This window comes from Chiloscyllium plagiosum, unplaced genomic scaffold (assembly GCF_037043375.1).
Source record: "Chiloscyllium plagiosum isolate Xiang-an unplaced genomic scaffold, Cpla_swu_hap1 HiC_scaffold_45, whole genome shotgun sequence".
NCBI lineage: Eukaryota > Metazoa > Chordata > Chondrichthyes > Orectolobiformes > Hemiscylliidae > Chiloscyllium > Chiloscyllium plagiosum.
In genome coordinates this window covers 13022040-13043919 of record NW_028270183.1, presented here as the reverse complement: position 1 = coordinate 13043919, position 21880 = coordinate 13022040, and the positions used below count along the sequence as shown (strand labels likewise).

General features: G+C 47.9%; 1 protein-coding gene across 3 annotated transcripts in view; it reads right to left on the bottom strand.

Annotated features, from left to right (window-relative positions):
- Positions 1–2834: 2834 nt before the first annotated feature.
- LOC122552223 (ELAV-like protein 2) overlaps positions 2835–21880 on the bottom strand; it is a 174548-nt gene continuing 155502 nt past the window's right edge. For 2 of the 3 annotated variants that reach the window (XM_043694865.2, XM_043694866.2), the window contains exon 7: positions 2835–3272. In XM_043694865.2, coding sequence (XP_043550800.1) covers positions 2924–3272 — 349 coding nt within the window. In that variant the 3' untranslated portion in view covers positions 2835–2923. The remainder of the gene's footprint in view (positions 3273–21880) is intronic. The other variant, XM_043694867.2, reaches the window with a different exon arrangement.

Sequence of the window (21880 nt, the reverse complement as noted above, 5' to 3'; positions counted from 1 at the left end):
GTGTGAGAGAGAGTGATACAGAGAGAAACTAGCAGAGAGATGTCTGTTAAACATGTGTGCAAGCTTGTTACAAAGATTGTTTATACAAGTGAGAACATTTGTATTCACTGCGCCAATACTGAATCGGGTGAACGGAAGTAACTTGGCATCTTTCAATTGGAACAACATTGATTGTTTTTGGCACAAGGTGGGACACAGTGCAGAGTAAGGTCACATGTTAAAAAAATACAGGAGAGCAACCAAACAGATCTCTCCGCTCAGGTTACCATTGTCCACTGCTCCTGGCTGTGTGATCCATTGGAATATGGGCTCTTCAAATGGTAGGGTCTAAATGGCAAAGTTTAGGCTTAAGAAAAGTGCTTAGGCTGATCATTCTATCAATGTTACATTAGGGGCAGGTGTCTTTGGCAGGCAGCACACAGAGAGGAATGCCCCCCATTACTGTCCATGACTTTCCTTGGAGAGTTTCCTCATGGCATCCAACATGAAAATTTCACTACATAAAATATGGCGTTCAACATGATCTATTGGGCAGGCTGAGGGTTAAAGGATCTCAGATCCCAGTAGAGGTTTACTCGGGTTGGGGAGATATCCATGAGAGATTGAGAAGGACAGAGACTAAGGGGGTCAGTGCATATTTCTGAAATGTGTCCTGGTTGCTCAGGGATACAAATGGGCCTCAAATCTTCCCTAAGGCCAAACTCTACTCAACCTCAGTATTGCTACCGGGTTTATTTTGAGGTATATTTTTGGTAATTATGCCCCATCAACGACAAAGTACTGACAGGAATTCAGATGGGCCCTCGCTGGAACATGGACTCCCTGTCTTGGAATGATGCCAAGTCAGTGGAGGCCGTGGGGAAGACCTTGAGGAGCTGACAGTGGCCGGAGGATGGAGGAGGACACTGCGGAGTTGGTTGTTAGCCTGGGCACCTCGAGATCTTCCTATAATCCTCTCTTGTGCAACACCCCCCCCCCTCCCCCTTCGCCTTCACCTCTCCCCTACAGGATGAGATACACAAGGGAAGAGTGAGGTGGAATCTCTGAAAAATACAAAGGCTTTCCCACTAAGGCATCTGCCAGGCAGTCTCTCCTTATTCACACTCTGCTCTGTCCTGGTATACAAGTCATGCTTATTAAACATGAAGGAGACACATGCTTCGTTTGAGTGTTTATACACATGGAGATATCAAAGAACTTTCTTTCAACATTATCTTTCCTTCTGAAAACACAGTAACCTGTTTGCAACCGTCTTGGGAAGATGGTTCAGGTTTGTGAAGACGTTTGTCTAGCAAACAGGGAATATTGCCTCTTGAGTGATTGCCTCTCGGACCAGTTGCATTGCTAACCTGAAGATTTGGTTTAAATTTGATCACCAGAACATCCAGGGAGTGCAAGGAAAGCAGACAGTAACAGAGTCAGCTTTGCAACGTGCAGCCTCTGAGTTCAACATGTTCCCTATCAAAGTGGCCCTCAAACAGAACCTGGATGAAAAGGGGACTCTAGACCACAGAACTGGTCACATAGTTGCCAGCAACTCTCTGTTTTTCTTTTGGGTGAGGCCCCTGAACATTATTTTTCTTCAACTCTTCTTTTAATGCGCTTTCAAAAAGGGGAAATCAAAGCCATTGTGGGCCACTGCTTCTTTGAAACTGAGACAACGAAGGTGATTTAAGGATGGGGGACTCGAACCCACAGATGGCTGAACTGACAGAAGCTTCCCCATTAAACCCTGCCACTTCACCCGCAGGATAGTTCCACTCTGCCTGCCTGCAGCGTGCAGGACGGCAGAGGCGTTAACAGCCCCAGACGTAGGCCATTCGGCCCACCGAATCTGCTGGGATCCTGGTGAAGCGTGGGGCCACACATTGCCTTAAACATGGCGGTGTCACACCATCAGTGGTCACACCAGCAGGACCCACAGGGCGGCAGCTGGCGCTGGGAACCAAACGCTTCCAGAAACTTAACAAAGCGGGACGCACCTCTCCCAACACAGAAGCTGAGGGATTTAAAAAGTTGGTGAAGACAATGGACAATTGATCAAAGCTAATGCACTTCAGTGTGTCTGACCCAACTTAAGTGTTCTGCTAGTCAGTATTGCACTTTTCCTTGTTTTTTTTTGTGTTGTTTGTTCTCAGTTCATAAAACCGTGGAAGGATCAGGAAAAAAGAGAAAGAAACGGCAAATTAATTATGAGCTATAGTTCATAAATAGTCCCCTTTAAAAGATTTTTTTTGTTTCAGATATCAATTGCAACCACACGACACTTCGGAAAACAGATCTTTGTGAAACTTCTGAAGTTTCCCAGCTTTCTATTTTGCCCATCATTACAAGAGATAATCACCTTCAAGGAAGGTAGTTATAAGTATTATTGATATTAGACTGGGTTAAAGCCCCCTGCGTAGTATTGTTTTATATGTATTCTATTCATATAGTAAGAGCTATGAAAAAAGTATTCAAAGTTGTTTTATGAAATTGCTTCCTCGTTATTTGTTGTAAGATGTCCTGTATCAATATAACGCTAACACTGGCTCTTCAAAAAAGTCTGTTTGTTATTTTTCTCTGTAAGCCCAGGTATAATAATGATTTTTTTTTTGTTTCCTTTTGTGTGTTTTGTTCTGTCGCTGTATTTATGTGTGAATGTGTTTTGTGTTGTGTTTTGTGCATGTGTGTGCGCTTGGGTGTTGTGTTTTGTGTTTGAGAGTGTGTGTCTGTGTTATGTGTTTGTAAGTTTGATGGCCTACTGATTATTTTTCCTTACTTTTGTGTGTGTGTGTGTGTTTTTTTGTTGTTGTTTCTGTTGCGGAGGGTGTTCCTGTGTTTTATTTTCTCTCTCTCTCTCTCTCTCTCTCTCTCACTCTCACACTCTCTCTCTCTATCTCTCTCTCTCTCTCTCTCTTTCTCTCTTTCTCTCACTCTGCCTTCATGATTTGTGGGTCTTGCTGGTCTTGAAGGACACCTGTAGCACTCGGTCGCCCAGGCGGTAGCCATTCAGGCTGGCGATTGCCATCGCTGCCTCGTCGTAGTTGGTCATGGTGACGAAGCCGAAGCCTTTGCACTTGTTGGTGTTGAAATCACGGATGACCTTGACATTGGTGACCGCACCAAAGGGCCCGAACAGCTGCCACAGGACGCTCTCGTCCGCCTCTGGGGAGAGATTGTACACAAAGATGCACCAGCCGGTGCCCGCTGGGCCGGAGAGGTTGACGCCAGCGAGGCTCGTCATGCCCTCGATGGTGATCGGAGAGAACCTGGTGGACAGAGAGAGAGGGCTGCTTGGGTGTGAATCAGATCTTCGACCACTTCTCTCTCACACACACAGCACACAGAAATATACATTACATATAGACCAGCACTTAGTGTTGAACTTGTAAGTTTATTTCTCTACTTTAAAACAACTACAATGTTGAACTTGCAACCCTATTTCGTTAATTTTCTACTTTATAAAGACTTTAATGCTGAACCTGTAACATTATCTAATTTTATACATTATAAAGACTGCAACATTGAACTTGCAAATCTATATTTTTATCTTTCTACTTTATAACAACTTCACTGTTGAATCTTATTTATTTTTATACTTTATAAAGACTGCAATGTTGAATCTGTAATTTTATTTATTTTCGACTAGCAAGGTTAGATCTCACAGAACACAGGGAGAACTAGCCATTTGGATACAGAACTGGCTCAAAGGTAGAAGACAGAGGGTGGTGGTGGAGGATTGCTTTTCAGACTGGAGGCCTGTGACCAGTGGAGTGCCACAAGGATCAGTGCTGGGTCCACTACTTTTCGTCATTTATATAAATGATTTGGATGTGAGCATATCGGTAGAGTTAGTCAGTTTGCAGATGACACCAAAATTGGAGGTGTAGTGGACAATGAAGAGGATTACCTCAGATTACAGCGGGATCTTGATCAGATGGGCCAATGGGCTGAGAAGTGGCAGATGGAGTTTAATTTAGATAAATGCGAGGTGCTGTATTTTGGGAAAGCAAATCTTAGGAGGACTTATACACTTAATGGTAAGGTCTTAGGGAGTGTTGCTAAACAAAGAGACCTTGGAGTGCAGGCTCATAGCTCCTTGAAAGTAGCGTTGCAGGTCGATAGGATAGTGAAGAAGGCGTTTAGTACGCTTTCCTTTATTGGTCAGAGTATTGAGTTTTGGAGTTGGGAGGCTTTTGGAATATTGCGTGTAATTGTGGTCTCCTTCCTATTGGAAAGATGTTGTGAAACCTGAAAGGGTTCAGAAAAGATTTACAAGGATGTTTCCAGGGTTGGAGGATTTGAGCTATAGGGAGAGGCTGAATAGGCTGGGGCTGTTTTCCCTGGAGCATTGGAGGTTGAGGAGTGACCTTAAAGAGGTTTATAAAATCATGAGGGGCATGACAAAGTCTTTTCCCTGGGGTGGGAGAGTCCAGAACTAGAGGGTATACGTTTAGGTTGAGAGGGTAAAGATTTAAAAGAGACCTAAGAGGCAATTTTTTCACAGAGTGCGGTGTGTGTATGGAATGAGCTGCCAGAGGTAGTGGTGGAGGCTGGTACAATTACAACATTTAAAAGGCATCTGGACGGGTATATGAATAGGAAGGGTTTGGAGGGATATGGGCCAAGTGCTGGCAGGTGGGACTAGATTAGGTGGACTGAAGGGATGAGTTGGACCGTTTACATGCTGTACATCTCTGTGACTCTATGACTGTAAGTGACATCCACGTTCTACGAATTATTGTGTTTTTTTTAAGGAAAGTTGTGATATTGGAAACATGAGAACCATAAGTTTGACTAGCAGCATCTATTGGCTGTATCGCTGCAGGATTGCTTAGAGAAAACAGATTGGCTATACCCACCCTCTTCATTGCTCTATGAACCTTTTTTTCATATGTACATCCCCTAAAGCTTGCAGACAGATCTCCCAATTCTTTATAGAATCCCTAAAGTGCAGAAAGATGCCATTCAGCCCATCAAGTCTGCACTAACTCTCCAAAGAGTGTGTCATCCAGACCGAACCCGCATTTACCAGACCACATCACTGGGGCAATTTCTGCATGGCTATAATCCACCCTAACCTGGCACGTCTTTGGGCTGTGGGAGGGAGGGAACTGGGGCACCCAGAGGAAACCCACACAGAAATAGGGAGAGTGTGCAAACTCCACACAGGCAGTCACCCGAGACTGGGATCGAACCCGGGTCCCTGGTGCCGTGAAGCAGCAGTGCTGACCACTGAGCCCACCGTGCCACCCATTTCGCCAATACCACAGTTGACCACAGCACTGGGGATAGTGGGGGCCCAAACATAATCCTTGATACTAGCAAGGCAGGTGTTCTGAGTGAAGACAGCACTCAACAGCATTCCTTAATGTTCAGTTTGGGACTGCGATTGTTGGTGAGTTAATGGATAATCTCATGGGTGGTTGGACAAACGTGCTTAGACATTTTACAGCAGTAGCCATTCAGTCAGATCAGTCTCTGCTGCTGTTGATCTGCACAAACATCTCCTCTCCACCCATCCTCACTGTCAGCTGATTAATTTGGAAATGTATTATGCTGGTACTGACCCAAGCAAAACAGAAAGTCCACTATCACTCATCTATCACTGTCTTCCCAATGAGATAATACCACATCCTGTAACATCATCCGGTTCGGGAGAAACAGCGTTGGACCCAACATGATGAAAGAACAATTCGTCTTGGCTAGTTCGGATCACAGCAGGTTACGGAATAAATCTTAAGCTGCCTTAGCTTCTAGCTCAGAGTGGGAATGGGCTTGGAATTATCTGGATCAAGATGAGAGTGGTGCTGGAAAAGCACAGCAGGTCAGGCAGCATCCGAGGAGCAGGAAAATCAATGTTTTGGGCAAAAGCCCTTCATCAGGAATCATTTTATTAAAAGATTCCTGATGAAGGGCTTTGCCTGAAACGTCAATTTTCCTGCTCCTCGGATGCTGCCTGACCTGCTGTGCTTTTCCAGCCCCATTCTCATCTTGACTCTAATCTCCAGCATCTGCGGTACCCACTTCTGCCTTGGAATTATCTGCCTTGGATGACCACAGTGTGTAAGGAGAGGACGTGGGAAACGAACCGAGGTCCTTTACAAACAGTTTAAACATGAGGCTACATGAGGGGATCCCTTAGGAAATGTCTGAAAACTTTGAAAATGAGGCATCTTGTTAAAGTGGGGATCTTGTGGTGCAGTGGGTACTGTCTTGGCCTCTAAGCATATTCAATACACGGCCACATCAGCCAGTAAATCCATGCACCCATGCCGATGGCAAAAATAGAGAGATTCCTGGTCAGGCATGTGATGGAAAAAAAAATAATTGGAGCCCTCATCTATTTATAGCACTATGCTGTGCATGTACATGTTGCCACAGTACCTGAGTGAACATCAATTAGCTGTGCGAGAGAAGATGAACAGTCTGGGCATCACAAATTCAGACTCCGCTACAATAGTCGTGCCATGAATAACATTTTGTAATGTGCAGGGAGGTGACAGGGAAAACAACACACAGTGACAATAAAATTGGCCAGGAGCTTGCCAATGAAACCAACTGCATCACTTTGCACCTGGTCTCACACTACATTGTTGACTCTTTCAGCCCTCTGCAATAACCCAGACAGCCATCGAGAAAGACCACCAAAATCTTGAGGCAGTCAGGGATGGAATCTAAGTGCAGCCACAGGTGCTGCCAGACCTGCCGAGTTTCTCCATCCATTTCTGTTTTTTTTGTTGTTGTATAACGTTAATTGGATCTGTTTGTTTCAGCTTGGATTACCTGAGCGTTGACATAGCAATTTGTCTGCTCTCCAGGAAAGCAATGCGTCATTGCTGAGTCACAGCACCCTTGTGACAATGAACAAGCAGCGGCCTCAAATAGTCACATTTTAATGCAAGTCATTCTTCCACCAGAACCTCACTCTATTGTCTTTCAATAGCTCAGTGTAAACCTGTAAATATTCCCATCTGTGGCTCCCCACTAAATTAGATTGCGCACCAGTCTGAATCAAAGCCATTCTGAAATTACTGGACCAAATTTGAAGCTTTGATAGTTGTTTTAGTCTAATTCATTTCATTTAATCAAAGAAATACGGACTCACATTCACATTGTGTCTTTTACGATTCTAAAACCCTTCAAAGCTTGTGAAATTCTAAGCCAATTAAGTGTGCAGATCCTCTTGTAAATACAAAGGTACAGTGGAAACTATTGTCAAGAGAATTGCAAGTAATGCTGTGGGGATTTATACTAAAAAAGGCCTATGGCGTGCTTGCCTTCATTGGCAGGGGCATTGAATATAAGGATAGACAAGTTATGCTGCAGCTTTATAGAAATTTAGTTAGGCCACACTTGGAATACTGCATACAATTCTAGTCACCACATTACCAGAAGGTAGTGGATGCTTTGGAGAGGGTACAGAAGAGGTTTACCAGGATGTTGCCTGCTATGGGGGGGTTTAGCGATGGATAGACTGGGTTTGTTTTCACTGGAACGCAGGAGGTTGAGGGGGTGATCTGATAGAAGTTTATAAGATGGATAGAGTGGAAAGTGTGAGGCTTTTTTCCCGGGGTGGAGGGGTCAATTAATAAGGAATACCAGTTCATAGGGTGGCGGGGGGGTTAGGGGGGGTTAGTTTGAAAGATATGTCTGAGGCGAGATTTTCACACAAAGGGTGGTGAGTGCCTGGAGGAGGTGGTCGAAGCTTCCAGAGGAGGTGGTCGAAGCAGATACAATAGCAGCGTTCAAAAAACACGGATACATGAATACGAAGGGAATAGAGGGAGACAGATCCTGTAAGTGAAGACAGTTTTAGTATGGAAGGGCAAAATGTGTCAGCACAGGCTTGGAGGGCCTATTCCTGTGCTGTACTGTTCTATGTCCTAGTTCTTATCTTTCATTTGTTGGGCAGGTTTTTCCTCACACCATCTCACCTGAAAGACGGCAGCTAAGACAGTGTGGTATTCCCTCAGCACTGCGCGGAAGTATTAACCTCGATTTTAGGCTCAAGAACCTGGACTAGGACCTGAAACCATTGCCAGTTTCTCAAGAGGGTAACATCCTGCCCAGGCAGGTAAGACCGGCACTTAACAGGCGTTTAATTCACAGCAACATGTTTCACATCTGAATGCGGGTTGACAACTTTGGGTTAAACGTGCGTGAGGGAAGTAGAACACGACTGAAGTTGTGACCAGTAAGGTGAAGAAAGGTGCAATGAGTCCGAGGTACGACAGTTAAGGTGCAGCCAGAGATGCAGGATTCAAAATGGCGCGCTCAGAAGGACTGAGGAAGGCAAGGATTCATCTGCCCAACCACCCTAAATTCTCTGAAGGAAGTGGCAGCTCTAGCAACACTGGAAAAGATTGACATCATCCAGGCCAAAACAGCCCTCTTGATTGGCACCACATCCACCATGTTCAACATTGACTCTCACTCCATCACCAATGCACAGGGGCAGCAGTGCAGACTATCTACAAATCCCCCAGGCTCCTTAGAGTCAACCCTAATCCTAACCTGTGACCAGTACAATCTGGAAGTACCAGGACTATCAGGTTCATGGGAACACCACCATCAACAGTCTTGCATCTAAGCTATGCAACATCTGGCCTTGAACAACATCGCCGTATACCTTCATTGTCACTGGGTCAAAATCCTGGAACTTCCTTCCTAACTGCATGCCAACATCAAAGGATTGAGGTGACTCAAGAAAATGGATCAACACTCTGGGGCAATTAGGGGTAGCCTGGCCAGCAGCACCCACATCCTGCACGTGAATAGAAGGAAGGAAGACAGTATGTGGGTGATCTACTTGCATTTCCAAAAGTGGATTTCAATCAGCTTCCTCACAAAGGGATGCTACAGTTGGCAGCTGGAATCGAAGGTGGGATCGCACTGTAAGGAGGGGAAGGGAAATCATTGATTTTAGTCGGTGGGTGACTGCATAGTTTTGAGAAGGTGACTCATCACCACCTTCTCAAAGTCAATTAGGAAGAAACAACAAATTCCAGTGCCCCCCCCCTTCCACCGACATCCCATGAAACAATGAAATATAAAGTGATGGAAGATGCCAGGAGGGGGAGACAAACTCCACAAAGTGCCAGGAATTGATGCTTTTGGAAATAGTGTTTCTTGTCTCCAAATGCAATTTGAAGGAAAAGTACTCAAAGCTGAGGGAGCACAAAGAGGGGGAGATATATCTCTCACTAAGCACCTGCTAAAGAAGTAGATGTGATGGTAGAAAGTCTGTTCTCTAATCTGGAGATGAGGCAGGACAATATGCAGGTGAGACTTGATAAGTGACAAGTAACATATGCATCATTTATTTACCAGGCAATGACCATCTCCGACAAGACAAAATCAATCTATCGCCCCATGGCCTTCATTGGGCATTACCGTCACTGAATCCCCCATGAGGGTTACCACGGTCAGAGAGTGAACTGGGGGATCAGCCCATATAAGGACTCTGGCTGATATAGCAGGTCAGAGACTGGAAATTCTTCACTCCCCAAAGCCTGTGCACCCTCTCCAAGTCAGGGGTGTGACGGAATACTCCCCACTTGCCCTGGATGAGCGTTGATCCAATAGCACACTCAATAAGCTCAACACTGCCGAGGACAAAGCAACTCATTCGATTGGCACCGTATCCAACCTTCACCCCCTCCACTACCAATGCTCAGCACCAGAAGTGGCTACCAACTATGAGATGCACTGCAGCAACTCAGTGAGGCTCCTTGGACAGCACCTTCCAAACTGACAATAGTTACCACTGAGAACGGCCAAGGGGAAGCAGGTACATGGAAACACCAGGCCTCTGCAAATTCCCCTTTGAGCCACTCACTATCCTGACTTGGAAATGTATCACTGTTCCTTCACATGGTTCTGGGGATTGGTTTAGCTTAGTTGGCTGGACGGTTGACTTGAGAGGCAGGGTGATCCCAACACCACGGGTTCAATCCCTGCCCCGGCTGATATTACCATGAGGAATCCTCCTTCTCAACCTTTCCCTTTGCCTGAGGCGTGGTGACGCTCTGGTTAAACTCACCACCAGTTGTATGGGACAGCGATCCTGGGGTCTGGTAAGACTATCTTAACTGGGTCAAAATCTTGATACTCCCTCCCTAACAAGTGGGCAGCATTGTGGCTCAGTGGTTAGCACTGCTGTCTCGCAGCATCAGGGGCCTGGGTTTGATTCCAGTGTCGGGTGACTGTCTGTGTGGAGTTTGCACATTCTCCCTGTGTCTGCGTGGATTTTCTCCCACAGTCCAAAGATGTGTAGGTTAGGGTGGGTTGGCCATGCTAAATTACTCATAGTGCGCAGGGATGTGTAGGTTAGGGTGGGTTGGCCATGCTAAATTACTCATAATGCCCAGGGATGTATAGGTTATGGTGGATTGGCCATGCTAAATTACCCATAGTGTTCAGGGGTGTGCAGGTTAGGGTGGATCGGCCATGCTAAATTACTCATAGTGCCCAGGGATGTGCAGGTTAGGGTGGATTGGCCATGCTAAATTACCCCATAGTGTTCAGGGGTGTGCAGGTTAGGGTGGATCGGCCATGCTAAATTACTCATAGTGCCCAGGGATGTGTAGGTTACGGTGGATTGGCCATGCTAAATTGCCCCATAGTGTTCAGGGGTGTGCAGGTTAGGGTGCATTGGCCATGCTAAATTACTAGGTAAAAACAAGGGCTGCAGATGCTGGAAACCAGATTCTAGATTAGAGTGGTGCTGGAAAAGCACAGCAGTTCAGGCAGCATCCGAGGAGCAGGAAAATCGACGTTTCAGGTAAAAGCCCTTCATCAGGAATAGAGGCAGAGTGTGCTAAATCCCCCATAACGCCCAGGGATGTGCAGGTTAGGGTGGAATGGCCATGCTAATTTGCCATTTAGTGTTAGGTGTATCAGTCAAGGGTAAATACAGGGTAGGGGATTGGGCATGGGTTGGTTACTGTTCAGAGGGTTGGTGTGGGCATTCTGGGCTGAGTGGCCTGTTTCCAGACTGGAGGGAATCTAATCTAAACAATGACAGGTGTGGCTCTACCGCAAGGAGTGTATGGTTTCAAGAAGATGATTCTTCTCAAACTGGGAGAAAGTGAGGATCGCAGATGCTGGGGAGCCACAGTCAAAAAATATGTAAACCCTTCATCGGGAAAGGGGGGGGTGGAGGGAACGTCGATAGGATGCCACCCCCCTCCAAATTCCTGACGAAGGCCTTGTACCTGAAACATCGATACAACCTCTCCTCGGGTGCCGCCTGACCTGCTGTGCTTGTTCCGGCGCCACGCTTTCCGACTCACTACCCCCTCCCCCAACCCCCAAAGGCAATTTAGGAAGGGCAAGGAATAGTTGGCCTCTTCACATCCCGTGAAAGAATGAAATAAAAGGTGGCTTCCTGATGTTTCGCGAGAATTCGAGAGAGCGTTGCACCTGAGTCTAACGCATTACTTCGAGGAAGGGCCAGTGGGTTTGTCAGAGTGATGGAGGCTGGAGACAGCAGCGTTGTCAACGGAAGGACTGGCATTTTCTTGAATTCTGGTGAAAGGGCCGCAAAAGCGAGAGGATCCCACCAGTCAGAATTAACTTTGAAGAGGGTGTCACGGTGGCTCAGTGGTTGGCACTGCTGCCTTACAGCGCCAGGGACCTGGGTTCAATTCCAGCCTCGGGCGACTGTCTGTGTGGGGGTCTGCACGTTCTCCCCATGTCTGTGTGGGCTAGGGTGGAATGGCCATGGGAAATTGCCCATAGTGTTCAGGGATGTGTAGGTTAGGGTGGATTGGCCATGCTAAATTGCTCATAGTGTTCAGGGATAGGCAGGTTAGGGTGGATTGGCCATGCTAAATTACCCATAGTGTTCAGGGGTGTGCAGGTTAGGGTGGATTGGCCATGCTAAATTACCCATAGTCTGGATCAGTGGTGCTGGAAGAGCACAGCAATTCAGGCAGCATCCGATGAGCAGCAAAATCGACGTTTCGGGAAAAGCCCTTCATCAGGAATAAAGGCAGTGAGCCTGAAGCGTGGAGAGATAAGCTAGAGGAGGGTGGGGGTGGGGAGAAAGTAGCATAGAGTACAATGGATGAGTGGGGGAGGAGATGAAGGTGATAGGTCAGGGAGGAGAGGGTGGAGTGGATAGGTGGAAAAGGAGATAGGCAGGTAGGACAAGTCCGGACAGGTCAAGGGGACAGTGCGGGCTGGAAGTTTGAAACTAGGATGAGGTGGGGGAAGGGGAAATGAGGAAACTGTTGAAGTCCACATTGATGCCCTGGGGTTGAAGTGTTCCGAGGCGGAAGATGAGGCGTTCTTCCTCCAGGCGTCTGGTGGTGAGGGAGCGGCGGTGAAGGAGGCCCAGGACCTCCATGTCCTCGGCAGAGTGGGAGGGGGAGTTGAAATGTTGGGCCATGGAGCGGTGTGGTTGATTGGTGCGGGTGTCCCGGAGATGTTCCCTAAAGCGCTCTGCTAGGAGGCGCCCAGTCTCCCCAATGTAGAGGAGACCACATCGGGAGCAATGGATACAATAAATGATATTAGTGGATGTGCAGGTAAAACTTTGATGGATGTGGAAGGCTCCTTTAGGGCCTTGGATAGAGGTGAGGGAGGAGGTGTGGGCACAGGTTTTACAGTTCCTGCGGTGGCAGGGGAAAGTGCCAGGATGGGAGGGTGGGTCGTAGGGGGGCGTGGACCTGACCAGGTAGTCACGGAGGGAACAGTCTTTGCGGAAGGCGGAAAGGGGTGGGGAGGGAAATATATCCCTGGTGGTGGGGTCTGTTTGGAGGTGGCGGAAATGTCGGCGGATGATTTGGTTTATGCGGAGGTTTGTAGGGTGGAAGGTGAGCACCAGGGGCGTTCTGTCCTTGTTACGGTTGGAGGGGTGGGGTCTGAGGGTGGAGGTGCGGGATGTGGACGAGATGTGTTGGAGGGCATCTTTAACCACCTGGGAAGGGAAATTGCGGTCTCTAAAGAAGGAGGCCATCTGGTGTGTCCTATGGTGGAACTGGTCCTCCTGGGAGCAGATACGGCAGAGGCGGAGGAATTGGGAATACGGGATGGCATCTTTGCAAGAGGTAGGGTGGGAAGAGGTGTAATCCAGGTAGCTGTGGGAGTCGGTGGGTTTGTAAAAAATGTCAGTGTCAAGTCGGTCGTCACTAATGGAGATGGAGAGGTCCAGGAAGGGGAGGGAGGTGTCAGAGATGGTCCAGGTAAATTTAAGGTCAGGGTGGAATGTGTTGGTGAAGTTGATGAATTACTCAACATCCTCGCGGGAGCACGAGGTGGCGCCAATGCAGTCATCAATGTAGCGGAGGAAGAGGTGGGGAGTGGTGCCGGTGTAATTACGGAAGATCAACTGTTCTACGTAGCCAACAAAGAGACAGGCATAGCTGGGGCCCATACGTGTGCCCATGGCTACCCCTTTGGTCTGGAGGAAGTGGGAGGATTCAAAGGAGAAATTGTTAAGGGTGAGGACCAGTTCGGCCAAACGAATGAGAGTGTCGGTGGAAGGGTACTGTTGGGGACGTCTGGAGAGGAAGAAACGGAGGGCTTGGAGGCCCTGGTTATGGCAGATGGAGGCATGAGCAGGGGTAGTATTCCCCTCGGGGTTCTGGGGGCTGGGGATAGTGACAGTGGGGTCTGTGGGGGGCGTGTCAGCAGAATGCAGGTGAGTGGCGCTGGTGGGGTCGGAAGTGGACTTCCGTTTCCCCGGTCTCCAACGCCTCATCTTCACTATGGATATCCAACCCCTCTACACCTCCATCCGCCATGACCAGGGCCTCCAAGCCCTCCGTTTTTTCCTCTCCAGACATCCCCAACAGTACCCTTCCACCGACACTCTCATTCGTTTGGCCGAACTGGTCCTCACCCTTAACAATTTCTCCTTTGAATCCTCCCACTTCCTCCAGACCAAAGGGGTAGCCATGGGCACATGTACGGGCCCCAGCTATGCCTGTCTCTTTGTTGGCTACGTAGAACAGTTCATCTTCCGTAATTACACCGGCACCACTCCCCACCTCTTCCTCCACTACATTGATGACTGCATTGGCGCCACCTCGTGCTCCCGCGAGGAGGTTGAGTAATTCATCAACTTCACCAACACATTCCACCCTGACCTTAAATTTACCTGGACCATCTCTGACACCTCCCTCCCCTTCCTGGAGCGCTTTAGGGAACATCTCCGAGACACCCGCACCAATCAACCACACAGCCCCGTGGCCCAACATTTCAACTCCCCCTCCCACTCTGCCGAGGACATGGAGGTCATGGGCCTCCTTCACCGCTGCTCCCCCACCACCAGACGCCTGGAGGAAGAACGCCTCATCTTCCGCCTCGGAACACTTCAATCCCAGGGCATCAATGTGGACTTCAACAGCTTCCTCATTTCCCCTTCCCCCACCTCATCCTAGTTTCAAACTTCCAGCCCGCACTGTCCCCTTGACCTGTCCGGACTTGTCCTACCTGCCTAGCTCCTTTTCCACCTATCCACTCCACCCTCTCCTCCCTGACCTATCACCTTCATCTCCTCCCCCACTCAACTATTGTAGTCTATGCTACTTTCTCCCCACCCCCACCCTCCTCTAGCTTATCTCTCCACGCTTCAGGCTCTCTGCCTTTATTCCTGATGAAGGGCTTTTCCCCGAAACGTCGATTTTGCTGCTCATCGGATGCTGCCTGAACTACTGTGCTCTTCCAGCACCACTGATCCAGAATCTGGTTTCCAGCATCTGCAGTCATTGTTTTTACCTCGTTGAAATTACCCATAGTGCCTAGGGATGTGCAGGTTAGGGTGAATTGGTCATGCTAAATTACCCATAGCGTCCAGGGATGTGCAGGTTAGGGTGAATTGGTCATGCTAAATTACCCATAGTGTCCAGGGGTGTGCAGGTTAGGTGCCTTAGTCAGGGCTAAATGTAGAGTAATAGGGTACGGGAATGGGTCTGGGTGGGTGACTCTTCGGTGGGTTGGTGTGGACTTGTTGGGCCGAATGGCCTGTTTCCATACTGTTGGCTTTCTGTAGCCAACAGCAGAGAGGTGGAACTGTGAAGTTGTCCTTCGCAAACCAGGAAGAAGGAGGTAAGGGAGCTCCATTGGCATTATTCACATCAGGGTATGCGAAGCTTTTGAGTTCATTGATTATAAACTGCGCTGAAAATTTCTCTGGGGATTGAGTAAGGATTCAAGCAGAGATGTCTTGCTGCTTGACCACAGTGACCACACCCAGAGGATTGTGTTTGCAGTTTTGGTTTCCTTGTCTAGGCAAGAATGTTCAGGAGATGGAGGGAGTTCAGCAGATTTATCAGACTGACTCCTCGAAGGTTGAAATGTGAAGAGAGAGTCAAATTCAGAGCGAACTGAACTATACTTACTGGGAGTTTAGAATACTGACAGGGGGACGCTCATAGAAACCCATAACTTTCTAATAGTACCACACAGGGTAGATGCGGAAGGATGTTCCCAATGACCAAGGAATGCAGAGTCAGGGGTCACAGTCTCATGATATGGAGTAGGACATTATGGACGGAGATGAGAAATATTTTTGCCTGAGAATGGTGAGCCTGTAGAATTCGTTACCACAGAAAGCAGTTGAGGCCCAAACATAGAAACCCCACAGTGTGGAAGTAGGCCATTTGACTCATCGAGTCTACACCGACCCCCCGAAGAGCATTCCACCCAGACCCGCTCCACTTCCCTGTAACCCTGTGTTCCCCGTGGCAAACCCACCTAACCAGCACACCCTTGGACACCATGGAGCAATTTAGCCTGGCTAATCCACCCTAACCCGTACATCCTTGGACTGTGGGAGGAAACCGGAGAACCCGGAGAGAATCTGCATACTCCACACAGACAGTCATCCAAGGCAGGAATTGAACCCGGGTCCCTGGTGCTGTGAGGCAGCAGTGCTAACCACCAAGCTGCCATGCCACCCCACCAACTGCCTTTTCCTCTGCTTTCTGCCTATTCTCTCCTCTGTACAGAAACCTTCACTCACACCATCTCTGCTTTCTCTCCTTGGTAAGGGGCAGAGATCGGGGGTGGGGGAATGCTGGCATCATCCTTTACTTTCTCATGGAAAGTGGGCATCACTGGCAAGATTAGCATTTGTTACTATCCCTAACTGCCCTTCAAATGGGTGGCCTATCAGGCCATTTCAGAGGGCAGTAAGAGGCACTCATATTGCTGAGGATGTGGAGTCACACGTGGGCCAGACCAGGTAAAGGTGGCAGATTTCCTTCCCTAAAGGCAATCAGTGAGCCAGATAGGTTTGTACAACAATCGATGATATGTCGTGGTCACTGTCACTCAGGCTAGGCTTTGATCTTATTGACCAATAGCAACGTGTGCCCAGCAGTTCTGGTCAGATGGAAGGCTTGTTCAAGCAGGAAGTGGATGTCTGAGTCTCAGGAGGGAGTAAGGCCTACACAGAGAGAGAAAGCTGGTCACCTGCCTATTGGCCCTGTGCTGACTAATCTATCTATGGTGTGTCTGTGTGCACGTGAGTGTACCTGTACATATATGTGTGTGTGTGTGTCCGTGCGTGTGGCAGTGTGTGTGGTGGTGTATATGGGTATGTATGTGCATGTGTTTGTATCGGCGTGTACATGTATGCATCCATGTGTATATGTGTGTATCGGTATGTATATGTGTGTCTGTGCATGTGTATGTGTCTGTGCATGTGTGTATCTGTGTGTGTGTGTGTGTGCAACTGTGCATATGTGTGTGTTTATAACTCTGCATGTTTGTGTCCATCCATGTGTGTCTGTGTGCATGGATGTGTGTGTGTGTGTGCATGTATGTACCTCCGTGTGTGTATATATGCATCTGTGTGTGTGTGTGTGTGTATACCTGCATATGTATATGTGTGTGTGTACACTTGTGTGTGTTCGGGTGCACTGGAGTGTATGTGTGTACATATGTGCGTGTGTGTGTGCATTTCTGTGTGCATGTGCCTGTATGTCCGTGTGTGTGTGCCTGTGGGCGTATGTACATACCTGTGTGTGGGGCAGGGGCAGGGGCACAGCAGAGGAGGGTGGTACTGTTGGAGTTGGTGTAGACTCTACTCATGACTAAAAGGTTAAGCATCTACCATGACGTGATGACGACTGGCAGCAGATGAGTGCCACTGAAAGTCTGGTACTTTCTCGGCAAGTGAGTGGCCTTTTCAAGAAGTTGGCTACTGCCTGTCAAACAGAGGAAGCACGCTTTGTGAGAGGTGTTTCAAACAGCAGCCTCTCACCTGGTCATTGTTGGAGCTCCTCTGTCACTGATCAAGGGATGGTCAGCTTCACAGACCAAGCCCTTCCCGTGTGTAGGCACAGAGCGGCTGTCCTGTGCTGTTGGGAAATAAGGAATTCATGTCTTAAAAAGGCTCCTAATTGTCTCTTTAATCACCTGAACTGTGTTCCTGTCAGTTGGCAGGTGTTGTTAATGGCATATCAATCATATTATCCAAGTTAGGGATAAACAAGTGAAGAGCGCTGATTAAATACATATAAAGTGAGACTGTTGGGACACTGAAAAGATTGGTTAGGGAGGAAGCAGACGCATGAAATGTTGCATTCTGGAAATAAATCTAATTTTGGTACTAAGAGTGGTGACTGATTTCTCACGTTAGTGTTAGCCTACTGAGTGATTTAAGATGGCTGGATCCCAGTGGATTCACAACTTGCGCTGGGATAAGCTACGACAGGATGGGCTCTACCCTATGGGCAGCACAGTGGCTCAGTGGTTAGCACTGCTGCCTCACAGAACCAGGGACCCAGGTTCGATTCCAGCCTCGAGCGACTGTCTGTGTGGAATTTGCACATTCTCCCCATGTCTGCGTGGGTTTGCTCCAGTTTCCTCCCACAGTCTAAAGCTGTGCAGGTTAGGGTGAATCGGCTGTGCTGAATTGCCCATAGTGTTCAGGGATGTGTAGGTTAGGTGCATTAGTCAGGGGTAAATATAGGGGAGGAGAATGGGTATGGGTGGGTTACTCTTTGGAGGGATTAGTGGGCACTTGTTGAGCTGAAGGGCCTGTTTCCACACTGTTGGGATTCTGTACTCTTTGGAATCCACCTCCTCTGATCTGGGAGAATCCTACACAAATTTTCCTATCCCCATACCTCTTTTTTGAACAGGACTGTCCACTTCCAAGCACGGAATATGAAAATTCCAGAACGCAAGAGCAGAAAATGTTCTGCAAAAATGAGAGATAAAGCATTTAATGGGTCATGGGGTAGTCTGCCAATTACCCTATACTTAACCTGGTGTCAAAACTTAATTGGGTGTAATTGATGCTGAGACCCAGTGAACATAATTGGAAAATAGAAACATAAAATTAGCTAAATGGACATCAAAAGAAAACAGAACAAGCTTTCCAGGCGTATTGTTTTACACCCATGCTTTCAAACGTCATGTCATACGCTGGTCATAACTGTGAAACCGTCAATTGGAAGATTTAATACACAGCACCTTGGATATGTCCACCTTCCTGAAGCTAGCGGTGGCGACTACTGCAGTGAAAGAGAAAGAAAGAGAGACTTGCATTTCTGTGGCGCCTTTTGTGACAACAGCACGTCCCAAAGCGCTTCACCAGCAACACAGAGATAGCCACTGCTGTAAAGTGGGGAATGCAGTAGCCAATTTGGATGCAAGGGGGGGTTTCCACTCACCGTAGTGTGGCATTGAGCTGATCAATGGGAATGTTTGGGGATGTCGCCTTACGGATAAATAGGGATTGGGAGGGAGGGGCTGTTTGTTCGAGGAGATTCTTCATTGCTCCTCTTCGGAAAATGTGCTGGGATCTTTACCCTTGTTGGCGTGTCAAGACCCCATCCAAGAGACTGCACCAAATTTGGAGATTGAATCAACCTAGGATTTTCTACCTAACACAGGAGATTTGCAACATGCTGATTGAGCCACATATCAGGAGAACGTGTCGGAGAGAGACAGAGAAATCAACATTTCTAGTCTGAAAAGTGAGCCAGGATGGAATGCTCTTCAGAGGGTGGGGTTAGACTCGATGGGCTGACTAGCCTCTTGCTGCACTGCCAGGATTCTATGATGGGCTGGTAAAGCTGTGAAGCGGTTTCAGGAGAGTGGAAGAGAATAATATATCGCAGGAATAAGATCAATAAAGAATGTGCAAACCCTGAACCACAAGCTCCACGGTTTCTATGATATGGTGGGGCCCTACATCTGGATAATCAAGCCTCAGAGATACATGTCTCAGGTCTCACGCCAATGAAGCAGAAACAGAAGTCGCTGGGAAAGCTCAGCTGGTCCGACAGCATCTGTGGAGAGAAATCAGAGTTGACGTTCCGGGTCTGGTGACCCTTCCTCAGCTTTTCCAGCAATTCCCGTTTTCCAGCTTTCACAGTTTTTTTTCCGCCTTGGTTGAGGTTGGTCTGGTGAAAGGCAGGCCCGCGGTCAGGCTGCGGTTAGTGCAATCGTAGCCGCAGAGTCACAAAGAGGCACAACAGAAGGCTTCTTCTTCCTCAGGCGGCTCAGGAAATTCGGCATGTTTGGAAGGATCCTCACCAACTTCGACAGGTGCACCACTGAAAGCAAACTGTCTGGGTGTACAACGGCCTGGTATGGCAGCTGCTCTGCCCAGGAGTGTGAGAAACTGCAGAAGGTGGTGTGCACAGCCCAGACCATCACTGAAGCCAACCTTCTATTCTTGGACTCCATTTACACCTCTCTCTGCAGCAGAAAGGCTGCCAACATCATTAAAGACCCATCCCCCACCCCGATAATGTTCTCTTCCGTCAGGGGGAAAATACAGAAGCCTGAACACACACACCAACAGGTTCAGGAACAGCTTCTTCCCAGCCGTTATTAGACTGATGAATGGACTCTTGAACCTCAAATAATGCTGATCTTGCTAATGCTGATCTCGTCCAGCACACGCCGTGTGAAATATAACCTGTACACCTCTGTCTAAGCCTTTCTGATCTGTACGTCCTTGCTTACTGTCATCTGCCTGTACTGCTCACCAACAAAGCTTTTCACTGTACTTCGGTACATGTGACAATCGATCAATCAACCTTAGGGATCTACAGCACAGGGAAAGACTCATTGTATCAAAAATAACCAGTGAACAAATCAAGTTCTATTTTCCAGCACTTGGCTCATAATTTTGTGTCAAGGTTAGTGTGGTGCTGGAAAAGCACAGCAAGTCAGGCAGCATCCGAGGGGCAGGAAAATAAACGTTTCGTGCAAAAGCCCTTCAGTAGAAATGAGGCTCATAATCTTGTGTGCTTTGGCATCAGAAGTGTCAAAGTATTTCTTCAACGTTATGAGGATTTCTGCCTCTTCCAGGCAGTGAGTTGCAGATTCCCATGACCTTCCGGGTGAGAGAGAGATTCTCCTCACATTTCTTGTGAACCTCCCGCCCCCACCCCTTGTCAAAGATGCCCTCCCCCCCCCCCCCCCCCCCCCCCCCACCAAGGGGAAACATCTCCTCCTGTCGATGCTGCTAGTGAAGAGGTTTCAGGAGAACAGGAAGCTGCCGGGATTGAGAGTAATATATCGCAGGAACAAGATCAGTGGAGAATGTGCAATCCCTAAACCACAAGCTCCACGGATTCTATTGTGCGCTGGGGCCCTACATCTGGATAATCAAGCCTCAGAGATACATGTCTCAGGTCTCATGGGATGGTGGAAGGTGGAATAGATAGGAAATTCATAGAGAAGGCTGGGACGAGGTTGGTGGAGGATGCTCGGCTTTGGGAGTTCAAGGTGTTGCAAATATCCTCTGGGGATTGGATTTATGAATATTACTTGATTTATCATTGTCACGTGTGTCGAGACAATGTGTCGAGATGCAGTGAAAAGTATTGTTATTACGTGCTGTCCCCTTACAGAAGTACATCAGGGGAATAGAACAGAGCGCAGAATATAGTGTTATAGCTACAGAGAAGGTGCAGAGAAAGATTGACTCTAATTTATGATAGGTGCATTCATAACAGCAGCTGTTGATTTTTCAAAATTTCGTATCTTCTGCCCAATGGAAGAGGTTGGAAGAGATTATAACCAGGGTGGGAGGGGTCTTTGATGATATTGGCTGCTGTCCCGAGGCAGCTGGGTGTATAGATGGAGTCAGTGGATGGGAGGCTGGTGTATGTGATTCACAGGACTGCGCTTACAATTCTCTGTAATTTCTTGCAGTCTTGGGCAGAACAGATGCCAGACCACGCTGCGATGCATCCGGATAGGATGCTCTCTGTGGTGCATCTATAAAAATTGCTAAGAGTCCTTGTGGGTGTGCCGAATTTCCTGAGCCTTCTGAAGAAGTGGAGGTCTGCTTTATTGACCGTGGCAGCACGATCAGTCAATACTATGTGCCGCGGGTTAAACCAGTTTTGAAATTGAGGGGCTGGGGTGGGGTACTCAACCAAGTGTTAAACCCCTGACTCACAAATGAGAAAGGTTCCAGTTCCTAATTCAGGGGCGGAGCCCTGGAAATCTAGACCACTCACCAGCAAGGTGAAGGGTAGAGATATACACAGGTTTCATGTCTGCCATACTAGGGGGCTAAGTCACTCAATTAGCACCTGCAAAACAAACTGTGTGCAGCTGAATTTCTGTGCCTGTGTTTCCCGACAGGGTTATTTTTATTAACCCGTGGGACGTGGGTGTGGCCAGCATTTGCTGCCCGTCCCTAGTTGCCCCTTGAGTTGGTGGAGGTGAGCTGCCATCTTGAATCGTTGCAGTTCACCTGCTGGAGGTAGATTCCCCACCCCCCCTCAATGGCATCCAAGTGGAGAAACAGAAGGGACCAGGGGTGATAGAGGAATAACATGATTAATCTGGAGCTGTGTTGGTAGAAAACAGGCCAAGAAAACTGGGCTTTGGAAATTAAGAGCATCAAATATGCAAATAAGGAATCGATGTTGAATTTTGATGAGACATTGTCTGTAATTCTAGA